This window comes from Carassius auratus, chromosome 5 (assembly GCF_003368295.1).
Source record: "Carassius auratus strain Wakin chromosome 5, ASM336829v1, whole genome shotgun sequence".
Lineage (NCBI taxonomy): Eukaryota > Metazoa > Chordata > Actinopteri > Cypriniformes > Cyprinidae > Carassius > Carassius auratus.
The window spans coordinates 1,168,842-1,190,921 of record NC_039247.1 but is presented as its reverse complement, the minus strand read 5'-3'; the positions used below and the strand labels follow the sequence as shown (position 1 = coordinate 1,190,921).

Genomic DNA, 22,080 nt, shown 5'->3' with positions numbered 1-22,080 from the left:
CACCTGAAGCACATCACTGGGCCCTTGCTGGATCCTCTTCAGTTTGCCTACAGAGCAAACAGGTCTGTGGACGATGCAGTAAACATTGGACTGCATTATGTTCTGCAACACCTAGACAGACCGGGGACTTATGTGAGGATCCTGTTTGTGGACTTCAGCTCGGCCTTCAACACGATCATCCCAAACCTCCTCCTGCCCAAACTAAATCAGCTCTCCGTGCCCACCTCCGTCTGTCAGTGGATCAACAGCTTCCTGACAGACAGGCAGCAGCTAGTGAGGCTGGGAAAATACACATCCAGCACCCGTACAATCAGCACCGGAGCTCCCCAGGGCTGCGTTCTCTCCCCACTGCTCTTCTCCCTGTACACCAACGATTGCACATCTAAGGACCCCTCTGTCAAGCTCCTGAAGTTTGCAGATGACACCACACTCATCGGCCTCATTCAGGATGGTGACGAGTCTGCTTACAGACAGGAGGTTAAAGAGCTGGCTGTCTGGTGCAGTCTCAACAACCTGGAGCTTAACACGCTCAAAACAGTGGAGATGATCGTGGACTTCAGGAGAAACCCCCCTGCACTCCCCCCACTCACCATCATGAACAGCCCTGTGACTGCAGTGGACTCATTCAGGTTCCTGGGAACCACCATCTCTCAGGACCTGAAGTGGGACATTCACATTGACTCCACTGTAAAAAAGGCCCAGCAGAGGTTGTACTTCCTTCGCCAGCTGAGGAAGTTTAACCTGCCACAGGAGCTGCTGAAACAGTTCTACCCCACCATCATCAAATCCATCCTCTGCACTTCAGTAACTGTCTGGTTCAGCTCAGCTTCTAAATCTGACCTCAGAAGACTACAGAGGGTAGTCCAGACTGCTGAGCGAATCATCGGTACAACCCTCCCTTCTATTCAAGAACTGTACTTATCCAGAGTGAGAAAAAGGGCTGTCAAAATCACTCTGGACCCCTCACATCCAGCACACTCCCTCTTTGAACTGTTGCCATCTGGTCGACGCTACAGAGCACTGAGCACTAGAACGACCAGACACAGGACCAGTTTCTTCCCTCAGGCAATCCATCTTATGAACAGCTGATAATAACGGCGAACACACTACACTTTATATTTATATACACATACACTTTATTTATTTATCTAACACACATACTTAGTATACACTTATATTTTGCACATAATACACATGTACATACATAACTGCATTTTGTAATATACCTGCCTACAATTGTCATTTGTATATTGTCATTCACTATCTACTTATTTGTATTTTTTATTCTTTTATTATGTGTTTTATGTTCTGTCTCTGTCATTCTGTTGTACTGCGGAGCTTCTGTCACGAAAACAAATTCCTCGTATGTGTAAACATACCTGGCAATAAAGCTCATTCTGATTCTGATTCTGATTCAGTGAGTCTATGTGAACACAAATAAACCGCTGCAGACTTGACTGAATATTAATGAGTGGTGAATTTCTCTTTTATCAAAATATTGGTCAAATATCGAAGCTAGAGTCTTTAAACTTTCAATTGATGCACAGTTTGTCCAGATCAAGTAAGAGAGTGATGTTTAACGTGCTGTGAAAGTGAAACAAAAATAAACTGGGGCCGTCGGCGATGTTTGCACGTAAAGGGGTTAACTCCGCGCCCCGCGGCGACGGTACGCACGGTGGTAATACCCATTTAAGTTGTCCACCTACTGTATGAGGAGGATCTGTTCTGTTTTGTCCATTTTGTGCTCACAAATTCTCTGCCCTTTCTTTGTGGTGTGATCCCACATAGCAAAACCAGTTTAGTTAGTCTTTAGGCAAAAGGTTATTTGGTCATACACACTAGCTGATGTGCTTTAGCATAACTGGAACACTGAATTAACTAATAAACATCCAGGACAAGTCATTTTTATTATACTTAGAATGTGTGCTGTTAAATGAATAGGACAAAACCTTACTTTCAGAGAACAGTTTACTGGTTCATTGGAACAGGAGCAAAGTAATACAGTGTCATTTTAATCAGCAATCATGGTAATAATCTATTCTGCTATTGTTGGGTTGATCATTAATGATAAACTATTAGTAATGATATTTATTGCTTGAAGGGTTAGTTCATCGAAAAATCCAAATTATGTCATTAATGACTCACTCTCATGTCATTACAAACCCGTGAGTCCTCCGTTTATCTTCGGAACACAGTTTAAGATAGTTTAGATTTAGTCCGAGAGCTATCAATCCCTCCATTGAAGCTGTGTGTACAGTCTACTGTCCATGTCCAGAAAGGTAAGAAAAACATCATCAAAGTAGTCCATGTGACATCAGAGGGTCAGTTAGAATTTTTTGAAGCATGAAAAATAAATTTTGGTCCAAAAAAAAGCAAAAACTACAACTTTATTCAGCATTGTCTTCTCTTCTGTGTCTGTTGTGAGAGAGTTCAAAACACAGCAGTTTGTGATATTTGGTTCGCGAACGAATCATTCAATGTAACCGGATCTTTTTAAACCAGTTCACCAAATCGAACTGAATCGTTTGAAACGGTTCGCATCTCTAATACGCATTAATCCACAAATGACTTAAGCTGTTAACTTTTTTAATGTGGCTGACACTCCCTCTGAGTTCAAACAAGCCAATATCCCAGAGTAATTCATGTACTCAAACAGTACACTGACTGAACTGCTGTGACGAGAGAACTGAAGAGGAACACCGAGCCCAGTCAGATAATGAACAAAAGATTGACTCGTTCTCGAGTCAAGAACCAGTTGCATCGGTTTTCGGATCACCAGTAGTTCTTTCGGACAGTTCACCGAAACGGTTCACCAGTTCTTTTGCGCTCGACGTAATGGCGTCATTGGCGATGATTGCCCTTGATTCAAGCCTTCAGTTTACCCACGCTCATAACACTAGCACAGAATCAGTTCAGAATCAATCACCAAAAGAATCAATTCAGTTCAGACGCTCTGTGTGTCAGTCTGCTTCACGCTGAATCACACATGCACAGTATCATCAGCTCCTCGATTCTTCTTATCTGGCTTGGTTCGGTGTTCATCTTCAGTTCTCTCTTCACAGCAGTTCAGTCAGTGTACTGTTTGAGTAAATTAATTACTAAACGGAGGTCTCACGGGTTTGGAACGACATGAGGGTGAGTTATTAATGACATCATTTGGTTTTTCGATGAACTAACCCTTTAAGTAAGCAATTAAGAATTAGACTGAAACATGTAGAAACATTTTTTACATATTAAAGAGCAATTAAATCACATTTTGCAGAAAAAGTTATGATGATTTATGTTACGTGATGATTAAGATTAAATAAATTAAACACTATTTATTGTAAAATGATTGATTTGCAGATAAGTTTAGTTTTTATTCAAATGTGTATTGAATTTAGGTATATTAAGTTGTGTAAGTGACTGGATTTTTACGAAACAAGTTCAGCAGTTTCTTTCTGTTGTTTGAGATGTTTTTTCCAGCGACCTCCATAAGACCAGTGATCATCTCAGCGCTGTAAGGACATTGAAAGGTACGATATTTCTGCCTCCAGGCTGCAATTTCACCTGAAGAGACAGTAAAACACTTAAACATTTAGAGTAGTATACATATATTTCAGTTTTATTCAACTAGACAACTTGCCTTCACAGCTGAACACATTAAACAGAGGGATGTGAATCACGGTTGGAGTGTTTGTGCCTTTGAACACATAGAAGTCATTTGGGTATTTTTTTTCTTTTTCAGAAAACATTGGAACATCCGGGAAAGGGATCTTTTGTTTCTTGCACATATCAGCAGTTTGTTTCAATGTCTGCGGTGGAAAATCAACACAGCGATATAGTTGTATCAATAGTGCGACAGATATTTCAGTAGAACCTTTGTGTGTACTGAAAACTTCAGATTGTGTTTGTGCAGTAGTCGAGAAACCCCCACTGAGAAATGGTAACTATCTTTAAGAATTTTTGACCTTGTAAAGACATCTGTGATACAGATGTTTAAAATTAAAATGGCTTTCTTTTTTCTGTTAAAATGATACACAGCATTTGTCATTTGTAATTGAACTCTGGAGGATAGTATGAATAAAGAGGCAGAATTTAATTCTTCAAAAAATCTCCTGATGAATGAATTTACATTTCTTGTTGATCTATTCCTTTAAATTAACTTTTATCAGATTATGTGCCTTATTATATTGTGAAAATTATACAATCATATAATAATACCATGAAAGGATTGCCATCACTGAAATCCAGGGAAATGATGAGATCAATGTTTCTTTCTTCTCTCAGCACTGAGAAGTAGGGTGAGTTCAGCAACACTCCGGCGTCCATATAGTCTCTCGTCTCACCTTCCAGAAGAACAGGAGGCACTGCTTCATCTGACAGTATTGGATTGAGACCACAGCATTATATGTATGTTTATTATTTAAACTCAGTTAAAAGTTGACAAACATGTCTGCTCTTACCTGCCACATTATGGAAAAAGTTATATTCCCTGCCCCAAATCCACTGAACCATGCATCTACAAATGCTGAAGCAAGCATCTGTAATACAAACACTCTTCAGAATAAAGCTTCTTCAGTGTTCAGTCGTGGTATTTTCCTTTCTCAGTTTTTCTCTCTATGTTGCACCGCACATGATATGTAAGAATATATAAATAAATCTTGCACACAATTTACTAATTTGAACAAAATAGAAAATCAGATTTAGCCTACTATTTTTTATTCCTGCATGCCATGTTTGGGGCCAGTGCCGGATTAACGCAAAGGCAAACTAGGCACGTGCCTAGGGCCCGATTGGCGGGATGGGACCCAGACAGAGGGACAAAAAAAATAAAAATAAAATAAAATGTACAAATGTCCTATCTACAATTTATTTCAATATTTATTAATTAACTAAAAATAGTGACGATGTTTATCTTAACCATAGACTGTTACATTACGTCACATTAACGCCAGCACATGATTGTTTTTATATAGAGGCGCCAGCTAGTTAAGTACGAGGAGACGTCAACTGGGGTCAGAGGTCAGAGCAGGACAACAAAGCTAGCAGGCAGGTGTGTTTTGAGTAGGCTAACATTCAAGATGCTTTCGGGTGCGGCAAAACGTAAAAAGAAAAAAAAAAAAAGAAGAAGAACAAAAGAAGAGACAGCGGGGGGCTTTACAGAAGCTTTTGTCAGGCAGCCGTCCGACAGCTGTGAACCTGCTCGGGTCAGCAGAGGCCGAGCCAGGCCCGGAGACACGGCCCGAAGACGCGGTGGAAGATGCGGCGGGAAATGCCTTTAACCATGCTTCAGTCCATTCAAATTCCTCTATTTCTTATTGAATGTCTTTCCTCCATGCGTTTAATTTGTCTACAGCAAACTCTTTAGAATTAGACATTATTAAATTATAATATTTTGACAATTGGCCCTTTTCACCTATTTATTCAATTATTTCCTCAATTAAAAGTGCTGTAGGGAATTTGTTTGGGAATGTACATAATATCTGTAGACCTGGAAGACCTAAAACTTTTAAGCTGCGAATAAAAAAAAAAATCTGGGAATCTGGTGTTTATCACACAATTCTTGAAGTATTCCATCCATATACAAGTCTTTAATAGTCTGAATACCTTTAGTTTTCCATAGTTTAAATCCTCCATCCTTTTATTATTATTTATTGTTAGACAGTTTCTAAATGGTCTTGATGAATGTGAAGGGGTCATGCTTGCCTTCTTGTTCTTAATTACAACATTTATAAAGGTTGTAAGCTATTGCATTTTGCAGAAAATCTTAATTAAATTTGTTGAATAAATGTAAACATCTGTTTACATAGTTTACTGATACCTATTGGTTATTTACTGATACTTCTGCCTTAACAATGACACTCCCAATGGATGAGGATAATTTAATAGCATTTAGAGCAGTGTAATGACGTATAAATAATGGATATAAAAAAATAGTCTGATAGACTGTTTAATATACAACACAACTAATTTGTAGCCAAAGACTAGGCTATGTAAAATGTGAATTAACTTTTATTATGCAGCCTGCCTAGTGTAGTCCATTTATTTTATCTGGCTGTGTTTGGGGCTCCGTTCCTGCCTTTGTTTTCATGTCAGCAGATGATTAGGACATAACACCTGGTCGTATTTATTACAGGAATGGGCACAAGTGTCCTGATTTGTTATTTTGTTATTTTACTATAAACACTTTTTGGTTTAAAATGGATGTTCAATTATGGCTGTTTAACAGATGAAAATGATTAATTGGGCAAGGTGGTTGACATATTAATCTTGCTAGAAAATCAGAAGTGAAATACATCATATTTATTATATTAAAAATTATATTCGACTTACCGAATGGCCAGAAACTGAACCAATCACTCAAATAGTTGCACACGTCCATGGTGTACCGTTCCATATACAGTTTTGCTGCCTCTTTATTAGTGAGATCCAGTTTTCCTTCTGGAAAAATCAGCTGACGTTTGCCTTCAGCGAGCTCTGTAAAAAATAAAAAAGGTAGAATATCATTGAAATCTTCTTAACATAAAATTCTAGTTTCTATAAGCCAAATTTTCAGCTAATTAACAGTTTTGTTGGCCAAAAGATTGGAATTTATATTTTTTGCATGCGTCCATATCCATTTTAACTGTTGCACAATTTGTTTTTCATAATATATTTACTGTTTCAATTTTACAGAAAAGACATTTAATATGCTATAAACAAAATTAAACAAGCAATTAAATTTAAACAAAATTTAAAATTAAACAAAAATTAAATTTAAAAATCTTATTTTGAACAGTATTTCAAATTTTAAAAATTAAAAGATATTCTTCTTAAATCAGTGTCAATAAACAGCAGGGACTTATTGTGACTGTAATGTGATAAATATGAAGCGCAGGCATATTTAAGTTGTGAGGGACATTTAATAGACTGTTCTGTACCTCAAATCAATCAACTGATAAAACAAAAGGATAAAACGTTCTGATCTGATATGTTCTGACCATTCAATCCACTGAACAGTTTGTATGTCTGTTCAACACAGCATGATATTATTTTGGATAAATATGAAAAATTCTTAATGGTGGATCATGGGTGGTGGTGTTCAGTAACCATATTTTCTGTCTTAAATGTGTTTGTTTTCGTGTTTGGGTATAGTTATGATAGCAAGGCCCAAATACTCTTTATTTATGAGTTCAAGCACATAGGAAAAGCTTACCTTCGATTTTTTTTCTGATGGATTTGTCATAATCAGAAGGATCAATAACATTCAAAACAGAGAGATTCATGTTCACAAGATCCATGAGCACCTGGAAATACTTTTCTGCAGGTGGGTCATTTGGGTCTTTTGAAGAAAACACAATCAACAAACATAAACATGAACTCACCACTAAATGTTTTAACAAATATTTTACATTTAACTTATCAAAAAATAAAGACAATGAGAAATGCTTTACCTTTCCCCATTTCCTCAAGAATTGTTTTAATTTGAGGAAATAAATGATCAAAAAAATCTGAAGAGAAACAAAACGAGCACATTACAAAGTTCAAATGACAAAGAACTGACTGTTAGTTTGAGTCAGAACTGAATCTTCAGAACAAACTGAACTGCACCTTTTATTTGTTTCCACATGAATTTAACCATCTCCTCTCCATCAGCTAAAGCGCTGCCGCACAGAGCTGTAGAAAACATCATACAGACAACAGAAAGTTTAAACCAATATAACAAATACATTTAATCTAAAAAAAAAAAAAATATTATGACAGTCTACAGTGATCAGATATAGGCCAGACACCTAGCAGGTGACCAAAATTCAACTTCAGGACAATGTCTAATGTCATTTTGACATTGATGTCCAACAACATCAAATTATAACAACATTAGGTGTTGATGTTTTGTTGGCTTTTAAATACCCAAAACGTCTGCCATCATCTGCTCACCCTCAAGTTATTCCAAACCTGTACGAGTTTCTTTATTCTCATGAACATAAACAATATAATTTGAACTTTGATGACATAATATTTTAATATTTTAAAACAAACATGTTTACATAATTTATAATAATTGATGTGTATGTGTGAGTGTATTTGTAAATGTATATTGCGAACTGAATGAAAGGTTTTTTTTGTTTTGTTTTTTATACTGTTTTGGGATAATGCATTTATTTTTTGTGACATCAGCCTGTCCAGGGACTACAGGTGTAAATTAAAAAAGTGCTACAACCTGGTAAAATGCATATCTCCTTTTAAGGTTAATGTATATTTTACACTGTCCCTGTTTAAATAAATAAACAAATGAAATGGAAAATATTTATTTGGGTGAACTATGTCTTTAAATCATGGTTTTAAGTAAAAAAAAAAAAAAAAAAAAAACATCAGCAAATATCATAAGATTAAAAGATGGCAATGACAACAATAGATATGCATTTAGACTTGAGCACCCTCACAGATTTCAGAAGCACCCTGAATGAATCGCTTTGTAGCTTCAGATAAACACCTTTCTGAAGTCTGGATTCGAATGGTATGAATGGTATTTGAAGGTCAATTAGAAATTAGACTAAACATAAATAGAAATTTACAGGTAATGTGAATACACATTTAATACACTTAGTGATGGAAACTGAATGCTGATGTTGTTAGTATTAACAGTTTGAGAACAAAGTATAAGAACAATAATTTGATAAACACCAATAAACACAGTTTTAGGTGATATGAGCTAAGCAATCATTAGATTTAATAATCAAGATGATAATTCAACAAGTAACTGCAATTCCAAGTTTCAAGCAGAGATGGCGACAAAGTTGCAAAACTTATGGACTGCAGCTTTAATGTCATTTTCAAATCCTTTCCCCAACTAAACAAAAAACTATACAGGGGCTTAACAGGTTCTTTGTATTTTTTTTTTTTTTTTTTTTTTTTTTTAGTAAGTCATTAAAATGTTAAATATTTATGCAAAAAATAAGATGACCCCTGGAATAGTGTTAATTTCGTGTACCCCAAGTGGCTTTTTGCCCTAGGTAGGGTGTTAGTTTTTTAGTATTTTGAAATTTTCAATTTTGTTGAATTTAGCTCTCTAAATACACAAATTGTTGATCCCTAAACATTTCAAGTCATAATGCAATTATTTGCATTTCAGTTCTGACTTGAAAATCAGCAACTACTATAGAGCTGATCACCAGGTCAGTGCATCACTGATCTGTTCGTTTGTTACCTTGCAGGTACAGCATGTCCATTTCATCCTGAGGGTTTTTCTTTGAGCCTTTGTCAAACTTGCTGCCGAAGCTGGATGTTTCCACAAACGCTCCAGTGAGAGAATAACCCGCTTCAAGTCGACTGATCTCAAACCAGGGGTCTGCAGACAGAAAACACCTCCATATAACAGCTGAAACAAACTGTAACTCTCTGACTTTCTTTCATTGAAATGTACAACAACACAGACCTCTTTCCTCACACTGTTTGCATTGCTTGTCGATCACCGTGTAGATGGGAAACGGGTCTTTTTTGTGCTGGTCATGCTGATGTGAGACTGTGTGTTCATCAATCTGAAGAGAAGATATTTTTTTGTAGGTTATAGTAGAGAATATTAGGACAGCTTAATAAATCACAAACAAGTTCAAAGGATGAAACACATTTAACAAGTTCTCTCTATAAGGAAAAGTATTTACAGTCTTTTACTGTATAAATGAAAAGTTCGGAAGCATCTAATGATTCTCTCTGTGTGTGTACGGTGACTTCAAGAGAGTTTATTATATGTTAGAGGTATTTATGTTGTGTTTTACTTGCTTTCTTTTATATAATGTTTTTTTATTCATTAAATTAATCATTTATATTAAATTTATCATTTATTGATTTAAACTATATACTAATTTTGTTGATTCATTCATTGATTTATATTATTTCCATAGTAGTTTTTTGTCTGTGTGGTTTCAAGGGATATTTTTATTCACAAGTATTAACACTTGCTGGATTTGTGCTGGTCAGATGAAGTCTGAGCATTGAAACATATGCAAAAAAAAAAAAAAAAAATCAATAAACTGTTTTTTATGATCATCACTTTGTCTCCTGCTTCTGCTCTTCTCTGTCTTTACTCAGTAAACTCCTGGCAGATAGAAGACTGTTAATAAAGTTTTGGGTACCAGACAAGACTTGCTGTTAAGAGATTTTGGTAGTTAGTTCCACTAACTAGTTGTTCTGTTACCAGACAAAACAGATATTTTCTGACAGGATGGTGTCAGGGGCTGGATCTGATATTTCTGGTGAAGAGACATGATCTAACGGTTCTCAAGGCACAGTTTGAGGTTCTTCAAATCATCCTCTGCAGAGGAACGTATCTGAGTAAATGTTTTCTATGCCAGATAATGCCAGGTAGATATAGTTTAGATAAAGTGTAATCTGGGTGTCAGAGCCGTAGGTATGTGAGTGAGCAAAGACCTACCCACTTTTTAAGAACAATGATGTTTGACCCACGTCCCACTCACTTTTTCTCTCTCTAATTTTCATCTCTAAGGCTGTGTTTCAGTCCGTTTCAGTCCTGTGCTCATGCCCAGATCTAGCATTAATCAGAACTTCCTAAAGCCCTTTTATATCTGATGCTGGTAGTTCATGTGGGTAATGACATATTTGTGATTTCAGAGGTTAATGTTTTTTTTCTTTTTTGTTTCCTATGGCTTTACAATTTAATACTGTACATCTGAGATGATTTGATAGATGCCAGATCTTCTAATCATGATAACTGATCTCTGGCTAATTTGGTTCTTCAAATGAATTTTTTGGATCTGATTAAAATGTCTTGATTGAGTTGTATACTGCATGTTCTCAAGTTCACCGTAAAGGGCAGATGTACGAAACCACGATCAGCAATGTAGTGATTGGCTGGCCTGTTGCTTTTAAAAACATTATGTAGTCTTTGTTGCAGCACTGATTTACAGTTACACTTACACTATGATGTTATAACGTTAACGTTTTTGCTAGGCTAGCTATAGTACATAATACATTTTTTTTTTTTCAAAACAACAAACTAGACTTGTTGTCATTTTAATTTTTGGGAAACCTTAACCAGGTATGTGGCGTTTAAGCAGTTGTTTAATTAAAAAGCAGCAAATACAGGAAATAGCTCCAGTAAAGATTCTGACGCCCATATCTGAACAATGTTACAGCATTGTTACTGCTGAATGCTTCTATAACAGTCTGTTAAAACATTCAACATGCAGCACGTAAATCATGGAGGGTTGTGTTCTGAATATTTACAGACCTCTTTGATGTATTTTGTTACAACCATCACTGCCCAGACGTCAGTCAAGCTGAAGTGGTCTTTCTCATAGTAATATTTCTTCAGTTTGGCCAGTTTGTCTGTAAAGCTGACTCCTGGACCGCTCAGTCTCCTGATGATTTTGTCCTTCACAGTGTCTAATTTGGTGGACCAGTCTGGTTCTTGGTATAAGGAGGCCATGCACCTTGAGAGAAGAACAGTGTTGTGGCTAACACATAACAAGTAGTGCAAGATACATAATCAGATGACTTTTTCAATTAGCTAGACTGTAAATATAATCATTGAAACATGTTTTTATGAACATACTGTAAGTTAAACCATTTTCATTTATGTTACACAAATCTGTTTAAATTACTTATACAGCTAATTTGATTGTAATTAAAAATTTAAAGCAGCAACTTTTTTTTTACTGTAAAATAACATATTATTTTTTAATTTCCAGGAAAATAAAAGAGTTACTTTTTCAAATAAGTAACACCAGTTCCCTTTCAGTCGGTCACTCTCGACACCACGTCGGTGACCGACGAATATGGGATATCGCTTCGATAGACCAATCTACTTCGAGTGTAAACTAAACGAGCCAATGCACATTGGCATGCAATTATTGCATCCAGCTGCCGCTGATCACTGCGTGAGTAGCTATAAGAGGGCATCAGGTGCAATGCATACCAGCTTTTCTCTTCGAAGCCGAGCGAGAATATTGTTCTGCTAACCTCAACTGTGTCTACGGTGAACTGCGAGTTCAGCACGCTCTCGGAAGCTTTCTGTGTTGGCGAGACAGCGTTTTCCTGATTGTTTTGCATTCACATATTTTGTTATGTTCACGCGTTGAGAGAATGCGCATTGAAGTTTTAGTGGGGAAAATAATATTAAACAGTCCTCATCTGCCGCGCAGCAGCGCTGACACACCCCTGATAAACGCGCGCGAGAGAGAGAAATTATGGAGACTTGAACAGAAAGTGCAGAAAAACAGCGTCTATTTCGTTCATAACTTGAACAAACTACAACAGGTAAAGCTGTCATCTGTGTGGATATTGGCAATATCGTTAACAGTTCTCGTTTATAATCATAAGGCTTCTTCTTAACAAGATCTTAGTCCATGCTGTGTTCTGTTCATGCATGAACTTCATTATTTGAAGTGCACTTGCCATCCAGTAATCGCAAAAAGCTTTTTTGCTTTGTTACTTTTTAACTTACAAAGTATCAGCTTTAAAATTATTCCAAATTCATAACAAAATTCAAACAATAAATACAATTTTGGTGCTCTTTAAGGGACCGTTCACATATCGCGCCTAAAAACGCGTGGAAAACGCTAGGCGTGCCGCTTTCTGATTTTTTTTTTCCAAAAGCCTTCGGGCTCTTGCGCTCCTGAGGCGTCTGCCGTTGCTAAGCAACCATGACCTGCTCTCTCCATGAAGACGCATAAATTTCAACAGAGGATGAATGGATTTGCAACACTAAAAATCGCTTGCAGTAGCTCTGTTACTAAATTTATTTAAAAATGGCTATCCATATACAGCTATGATCAGCTGTTCCTTCATCTTGGCTGAGCTTTCAACATTGGTACTGGAAAGGATGAAGCTGATTGGTTGGTTCTTGTCACATGACCTGCGGTGCGCTTGCGAGATTCTGAAAAGTTGAGATGTTTACAACTCGACGCGGTGCGGGCGCGCCTGGAAAAAAAGAGTGCGTCGCTTCCATTATGACCAGGCACGCATACCGCGCGCCTATATTTGAAATAACGAACTTGAGCACTCAAAAGACGCGACATGTGAACGGCCGCAGCAGACGCGATCGCGACTAGTGCCTCAGTTCAAGCAGCACGTGAACCTATCATACCTTGCTCTTTACTACTAGAGTACATAATGAACATGAACTAACATCAAAAGGTAGGCTATTTTATAAGATTTTCTACAGTACAACACTTTCAAACTGCGGAAAACGTGTAAAGCTTGTAAACATTGCAACGTAATATTAACCTTAGTAACCTTTTGGTGTCCATAAGCTCTATATTCATGAGCTATTGAATTTTTATATTTTTACTTGACCTGTTGTCTATATGATTCAACTCCTCCTATAAAATTAAATTTCACTAATTAAGAAAAACAGACTGAAAGTGTGAAATACATGCACTCTTAAAAATAAAGGAGCTTAAAAGGTTCTTCACAGAAAAATCTTGGTTCCACAATGAACCATTCAGTCAAAGGCTCTTTGAAGAACAATCTCTTTCTGACCTTTTCATAATCTGTTATTGTCTTCAAATGTTAAAGGTTCTTTATGAAATCATTTAGACAGGAAAAAAGGTTCTTCTATGGTATCATGAAGCACCTTTATTTTTAAGAGAGTATGACAACATTTACAGGATGCATTGAGGAGGACCCCTATGGAGCCAAAAGAGTCTCAATAAAGATAAATGCACACACTACATTCACATATGCACACACAGGATTCATACATGCACACACATGATTCATAAATACACACACAGGATACACAAATGTGCCCAAAATTTACAAATGCACACACAAAAATGTAAAAAGCACAGAAGATTCACAAATGCTTACAAAATTCAGAAATGCACACAAAATTCAGAAATACACACACAATTCAGAAATGCAAACAACATTTACAAATGCACTCAAGATTCACAAATGCACAGGACAAGATTCAGAAATGTATTTCTGATGCACACACACATATATCTTGATTTACAAGCTGCTTGTGGTCTGTGAACGTCAATGCCTTTTTTTTTAAACAGGGAATGATCTGCAACCAATCAGATGTCTCCCTTCTTTTAGCCTATCACAAGAACGCACTCCACGTGGTTGTTTACTTATAAGCCAATCACATGAGTATGCCTGTGGTGTGACATATTATAGCCTACTTATTTATGAAATTGTATGGAAATACAGATGTTTATTACAATTCAGGTTTATTTTTTATAATTTTTTTACAAAATATAAATTTAAAAATGTCTCAATACATATAGCCCAGACTGTGACTGCAGAAAAAAAGTTAACCATGGATTCATAAATTTGCAATAGGCAATTATTACATTTTATTGAAATATTTTAATGAAAGTAAAACACATTTTTTTACACCTTTTTGAATATTTTAAATATATCTAAATCTTATTTTGGATGCAATATAGAAGTCACTTTAATTATAATATTCGGTCCCTACATGAAGAGAGAGTCAGTGGTCTGCTGCCAGAGGAAAGTGACTATCCAGCTGCGCAAAGTGAGTCGCTGGCTGCGTGAGGAAAGGGAATCATTCGCTCAACTTCGCTGGGTGAGGAAAGTGAATCATTCGCTGAGGAAAGTGAGTCGCTCGCTGCGTGACTCGTGAGGAAAGTGAGTCGTTCGCTGCGTGACTCGTGAGGAAAGTGAGTCCTTCGCTGCGAGAGGAAAGTGAGTCTCCGGCTGCGGAAAGTGAGTCTCCTGCTGCGCAAAGTGGGTGTCCGGCTGTTCAAAGTGAGTCGCCGGCTGCGTGAGTCGTTCGCTAAGGAAAGCGAGTCGTTCGCTGCGTGAGGAAAGTGAATCGTTCGCTGAGGAATGTGAGTCGTTCGCTGATTGAGGAAAGTGAGTTGTTCGCTGAGGAAAGTGAGTCGTTCGCTGATTGGCTTGTAAGTGAACAATCCCCCACGTGGGGTGCATTCTTGTGATTGGCTCAAACAAGGGAGATATCTGATTGGTTGCAGATCATTCCCTGTTTAAAAAAGGGCATTTGTGTGTCGAGCCAAGTCAGAGGAGTCTCAAAATTCACACACAAATGCAGTGAAGTTCACAGACCGCAAGCAGTTTGTAAATCGAGATATATGTGTGTGCATCAGAAATACATTTCTGAATCTTGTCCTGTGCATTTGTGAATCTTGAGTACATTTGTAAATGTTGTTTGCATTTCTGAATTGTGTGTGCATTTCTGAATTTTGTGTGCATTTCTGAATTTTGTAAGCATTTGTGAATCTTCTGTGCTTTTTAAATTCTGTGTGTGCATTTGTGAATTTTGTGTGCATTTGTGTATCCTGTGTGTGTATTTATGAATTATGTGTGTGCATGTATGAATCCTATGTGTGCATATGTGTATGTAGTGTGTGCATTTATCTTTATTGATACTCTTTTGGCTCCATAGACCCCAAACTATACTCAGGGGCCAAGTGATGCTTATGGTCCATGATATTGGTACAGATTTTGTGTCATAAACAACTCATGACTATATTTCAAGTTGGAAAAGACATTTAGCTCCCACTTTAAGTGAACCTTCATTCCCAGGTCATCTACAAGATGGATTAAAATGCTGATAAAGTCAAGAAAAGATGAGACATAAACACGTCAGTATGATTAAAAAGTTAAAATGTAAAATAAATAATTTTAATAAAACACATAAAACATTTTTATTCTGTGGCACCTAAAAAAATCATTTGGCACCTAAGTTTTTTTCTTATAGGAGCCAATGGCTCCTTACTCGAATTTGCCACCCCAGTGCCTTTCTTCCCGGAAGTACATGATGAGCTCACCAAGTCGTGGACGGCACCTTTTACTGCTAGAAACTGGCCGGTGGCCGCAGCGCTCCTGCCTGCTCGTCGCCAAGGGTTAGCCCCCGCGTCCGCCCCCGCTCCCGCGCCGCAGCAGCCTCCAGTAAAGCAGCGTCAGCGTGGAGGTAAACCTGGTGGTAAACACAAGAGCAAGCGACCCTGAGACAGGCGACCCAGAAAAGGAGGGTTCTGCTCTTCGGGAAATGGTGAACACACCACTCCCTCCCCTGGAGGAGGGCCGGGAGGAGAATCTTCCTCACGGCCGACGGTACCCAAATTCTCGACAAAAGAGCAATTTCCCTTATCTCTGGGTCCCAGGAGGGCACGGAAAGTTGCGGACGGCCAAACACCGGACCTCACTCATCCTCCTCCTTCGCCAGATGGCAGCAGCGGGCGGTTCGAGAGCGTCAACAAAGGCCCTACTCACGCACCCTCTGCCAACCCGTGGAACCAGGTGAGCCCTGCACCCCACACTCGCATCACACTCAGGCCTGCTCACAAGCCGCCCGAGAGGGATCACTGTGTTCCACTTCCCTGCCCTACTGCGGGTACGGCTGTGGTTCTGCTGGTCCCGCTTGTACGGTTTCTAAGCGCCTTGTCAGCGCTACCCAGCCCGTCTCACTGGCTCCTGCGGACCATCAGCCTCGGCTATGCGATTCAGTTCACCCGGCGTCCCCCCAAGTTCTGCGGTATTCGCTTCTCTACAGTGAAAGTGTCCGATGCCCCTGTTCTGTGGGAAGAAATCACAGTCCTACTGGTGAAGGACGCGATAGAGCCGGTCCCTCCAGCCGATATGAGGACAGGGTTTTACAGCCCTTACTTCATTGTACCCAAGAAAGGCGGTGGGTTTCGACCGATCTTGGATCTGCGAGTTTTGAACCGGGCTACCGTTCAAGATGTTGACGCAGAAAAGCATCTTCGGGTGCATCCGTCCCCAAGATTGGTTTGCAGCGATCGACCTGAAGGATGCGTACTTTCATGTGTCGATCCTTCCGCGCCACAGACCTTTTCTGCGGTTCATATTGAGACCTAAGCGGTACTCGTATGCGTATAGTCCACGGTATAGCCTTAGAGCCCGTGTTTCCCCGGCAGATTTCTGCCTTCCCAAGAGGGTTTTTATCACCTCAAATTTCTCCTTATACTCCTAAACGGATGCTATATGTGTATTTGCCTCCGAGACCTCCTTCGGGAAGGATGGGGCTTCCGCAGCGTCCCTGTTCTAAGCGAACGGGTACATTTTCCCAGTGTTATCCAATCTCACCCAGTGAGGTAGTGCTTTGACAACGGTGAGTGGAGCTACTTGTTCCGAGCCCCGGCCTACACCTAATAGGGGCGCAGGCGGCTCGCACTGGAAGGATGCTTTGATAGGGATCCCATATTCGTCGGTCACCGACGTGGTGTCGAGAGTGACCGACTGAAAGGGAACATCTCGGTTACGTATGGTAACCCTCATTCCCTGAAGGAGGGAACGGAGACGCCACGTCCCGTCGTCATGGTTGCTGTACGCCGCTGGGCTGCCGGGTCTCCGGCTCGGCTCCTCAATGAAAAGCTGGTATGCATTGCACCTGCTGCCCTCTTATACTCACGCAGTGATCAGCGGCAGCTGGATGCAATAATTGCCATACGTAAGAGAACATGCATTTACTCATCACTTGCACAAAAACAGATTTGTTATTCTTCAAAATGAATAAATCCGGTGAAAAACAAGCTCAGAATATGATGCAAACCTGCAATAATTCAAAGTTGAATATTCTTTCTTTATATAATCCAATTTTATTAACTGTTGTCTTCACTGCTGACATTCAATGATCTAGTTCAACCGTATGCAAAAATCACTTTACATAAACACAACAGTATTGTTAATTGCAAAAGAGAGTTGTACATTCTTCTCCTGTCTCCTGTTTTTCTGAAGGAAAAGTACCTAAGACTATTCCTTCAGAATGAGGTTTATTCATTTCACTTTTAGATTTACATTTGCTAAAATAATAATAATAATACTCTGTTAAAAACAAACAGATAAGTCCAGCCCAGATGAGAAAATGTAATGCAAAAGTGATAAAACACATTACTTTCTGTAAAAAATGCATTTAGATACTTTCGTAGGGAGTACCGCAACATTGTAATACATTACTTTAAAAAAAAATAGCTTTCCACAACACTGAAGTACATGCTGCTGTAATTTTTGACCTCTCTCTCTCTGTGTGTGTGTGTGTGTGTGTGTGTTTTTGTTTTTTCTCAGGGTTTGTACCAGGCGGATCCAGAGACTCCGCTCAGATAAAGGATGCAGTCCAGAAGACCCGATTTATCAAGCTGAACCAGGGATCCCAGCAAACCAACCATGGCCCTTTGTCCTCCTCCAGAACCCAGTAATGCAATGTTTGGCACTTCATCCTGAAATGCACACAGTCTGAGTCTGCATTCATCAGCTATGTTATTTCAAGAATGAATACCTCACTGCAGTGTGTCTCAAGGTTCTCCACGGTTGTAAAAATAGATTTTCTCCTGTTGACTATAAAGTCTTCCTCATCCTTATTCAATGAGTGTTTGATTCTCACCTCACTACTGCAGCAAAGACACAGACAGACTGACCAGTACTGAACATCTCTTACTGCTATTTAACACATCTGAATATTCTAAATTTCAATATAATTAAGTCTAAGGCCATTAATCGTCAGAAATAACATAACATTTATTAGATGCCAATTGTGTAAATAATACAACACAGTACTTATATAATGAAGTGCACAGCTTCCATCATTCTAGAGATCCGAGCAGGATTACATACCTTTCCTGAAGATTGAATGCACTCATCTGTAAAACAAATGTTGACATTTTGAAAACTACAAGAAATTAAAGTGTACCTAAGAATGCAAATATGGTAAGACTTTTCCCCCATCCATCCAGCCATCCATGTCGACATTAAACATGTCAAATTCAAGTAAATAGTCAAAATTAGTCCAAACTTAGACTAATAGACACAAAAGCAAATAAAACCAAAGATTTGTGTGAAGTTTAGCTAAATATAAGTGTTTCTGCTTATAAATTAATGGCTGTTATTAAAAGATAAAAATGAAATATTTATTATTATTTAAAGATACTTTTAAATATAATATTAAATAGCCATATTAGGATTGTTCAGCCATGAAGTCGCCTCCTTATCACATCCTTGAAAAATTATTAATGTGAAAACTTTCAAATAAAAATTACCTGCATAATTTTTCACTTTCATACTGATTATTAATACTATAGTGTGCAGGTCATTATCATGTTATTTAATTTAGTAAAGGTCTAATTACTGAAAAAGACTGGATTCACATACCAATTATAATAACATTAAGCAGTTTAATTGCCCCCATTGCTGAAAATACATTAAATAAAGCTTTAAATTATATACTCACTGTTCTTAGTTTTGTAAAATCCTCAGACTTCAGTAACAAATCTTGGGTCGGGCAGAAGTTGCTCTTTTATAGGGCTCTGAAATGAAACTGCAAGTCTAGACACGTATGAAATCACACGGGTCTACAAAGAATCTACAAGGATTTTCTTCCATGTAATTTACTTGATAATGTAATTTCAGAGATCAGATAAATAAAGACATCAGAATTGTTTTGGCTGTGTACTTTACGTTTGACATAGCCAACATGGTTAATCAGTGAATATTATGAAAGTTTAGAATGAAATGATTCTATTTTTGAATTTCCATTTGTGTAACAGACAACAGGTTGAATATGTTGGTCAGGTTTTGATTGTAGGGCTATTTATTTATATATCCCACTCTAATTATTATTATTAATTATATCCACTTTTGTTAAAGGAAGGTCATATTAGAAATTTGTTACTTTCATGCCGTCTTTTATTTCAGCTGTTTTATAATCTTGCCCCAGATTTTCATGAAAATCCAGCATCAGATATTCATTTTTAAAACTGAACAACGTGTGATTTAATATATATATATATATATATATATATATATATATATATATATATATATATATATATATATATATATATATATATATATATATATATATGATATTTCAGTTTTACTAAATTTATCTCTTAGTTCTGGCATTAATTGAAAACCCTAAAAAGATTTTATCCAAAAGTGTGCAGTTTATTGTTCTTCTTTCCTTTTTCTCAAGAAAGACTTTGCTACTTTGTTAAGGAATTTAGTGAAACCAGTTTGAACTTTTACAAAATTTAGGCATGTGGGACTGATAAAGATGGTTTGAACATGATTTGTCTGTTTCTCTTGAATTTTTAGTGTTGAGTACAATGAACATGTAACCCACTCAAAAAATTTAGTTGATGGATTGTTGGAATATATCAGAATATATGTCAATATTTCTGTTAATTGAGAATTTGTTTTTTATGTATGTATGTATTTTTCTTGCTTAATGCATAACAGGTCATATTAATTTTTATATATTTGTATTTAGAATTAACTATTAAACCAGTGCATTGATGGTTGCTGACATTGTGCACCAGCTCTTGGTGAGAGAAATGCGAGTCGCATTTCGGCTGCCGCTTAATCTTTTCAATCCTCGCCATTTATTCTTTAAATATACAGGTGATTCTCAATAAATTAGAATGTTGAGGAAAAGTTAATTTATTTCAGTAATTCAACTCAAATTGTGAAACTTATGTATTAAATAAATTCAGTGTACACAGACTGAAGTAATTTAAGTCTTTGGTACTTTTAATTGTATTAATTATTTTGGCAAAAGATTAGAATACTTTATAAAACCAATATAAAAATATTTAGTGAATTGTTGGTCTTCTAGAAAGGATGTTCATTTACTGTACACTTACCTAAAGGATTATTAGGAACACCATACTAATACTGTGTTTGACCCCCTTTCACTTTCAGAACTGCCTTAATTCTACATGGCATTGATTCAACAAGGTGCTGAAAGCATTCTTTAGAAATGTTGGCCCATATTGAAAGGATAGTGTCTTGCAATTGATGGAGATTTGTTGGATACACATCCAGGGCACGAAGCTCCCGTTCCACCACATCCCAAAGATGCTCTTTTAGGTTGAGATCTGGTGACTGTGGGGGCATTTTAGTACAGTGAACTCATTGTCACGTTCAAGAAACCAATTTGAAATGAATCGAGCTTTGTGACATGGTGTATTATCCTGCTGGACGTAGCCATCAGAGGATGGGTACATGGTGGTCATAAAGGGATGGACATGGTCAGAAACGATGCTCAGGTAGGCTGTGGCATTTAAACGATGCCCAATTGGCACTAAGGGGCCTAAAGTGTGCCAAGAAAACATCCCCCACACCATTACACCACCACCACCAGCCTGCACAGTGGTAACAAGGCATGATGGATCCATGTTCTCATTCTGTTTAACGAAATCCAGACTCATCAGACCAGGCAACATTTTTCCAGTCTTCAACTATCGAATTTTGGTGAGCTCGTGCAAATTGTAACCTCTTTTTCCTATTTGTAGTGGAGATGAGTGGTACCCGGTGGGGTCTTCTGCTGTTGTAGCCCATCCGCCTCAAGGTTGTGTGTTGTGGCTTCACAAATTCTTTGCTGCATACCTCGGTTGTAACGAGTGGTTATTTCAGTCAAAGTTGCTCTTCTATCAGCTTGAATCAGTCGGCCCATTCTCCTCTGACCTCCAGCATCAACAAGGCATTTTCGCCCACAGGACTGCGGCATCCTGGATGTTTATCCCTTTTCACACCATTCTTTGTAAACCCTAGAAATGGTTGTGCGTGAAAATCCCAGTAACTGAGCAGATTGTGAAATACCCAGACCTGCCCGTCTGGCACCAACAACCATGCCACGCTCAAAATTGCTTAAATCACCTTTCTTTCCCATTCTGACATTCAGTTTGGAGTTCAGAATATTGAAGAATTTGAAGAAATTACAGAATAATTTAAGCTTACGCACATGGGTGGATTCTGCTGGGGTTCTCCTGCTGCTGGTAAAGCACCACTCCAACTCCTTTGGTGGAGGCATCGACTTCCACGATGAAGTGGAAGCAGGGGTCCAGGACAGAGCAGGGGTCCAGGACAGAGACTTGGGCTTATTCCGGAGGAGGCTGGTAAGGGGACTGGTAATGGAGCTGTAGTCTTGGATAAAGTGGCGGTAGAAGTTGGAGAAGCTGAGGAATCGTTGGAGTTCTTTGATGGTAGAGGGTGTTGGCCAGTTCCTGATGGCATCCACCTTCACCCTGTCCATCCGGATGCCACTGCTATCGATGTTGTATCCAAGGAACTGCACTGAGGGCCGAAGGAAGGAGCACTTTTCCACTTTCCGGTAGAGTTGGTATTCTCTCAGGAATTTCAGGACCTCCG

At 38.2% G+C, this 22,080-nt stretch overlaps 1 protein-coding gene across 1 annotated transcript; it reads right to left on the bottom strand.

Moving 5' to 3' along the window:
* Window positions 1–3,388: 3,388 nt before the first annotated feature.
* Window positions 3,389–18,572, bottom strand: LOC113086959 (cytosolic phospholipase A2 gamma-like). Its single transcript, XM_026255536.1, has 14 exons — window positions 18,547–18,572; window positions 18,212–18,320; window positions 18,010–18,152; window positions 11,210–11,411; window positions 9,398–9,500; window positions 9,170–9,310; window positions 7,573–7,638; window positions 7,416–7,472; window positions 7,178–7,303; window positions 6,316–6,459; window positions 4,446–4,523; window positions 4,204–4,358; window positions 3,614–3,794; window positions 3,389–3,537 (listed from the first exon to the last, which is right to left on the bottom strand). Exons 1-14 carry the CDS (start codon window positions 18,570–18,572, stop codon window positions 3,389–3,391), a joined length of 1,680 nt encoding a protein of 559 aa, XP_026111321.1.
* Window positions 18,573–22,080: the final 3,508 nt, after the last annotated feature.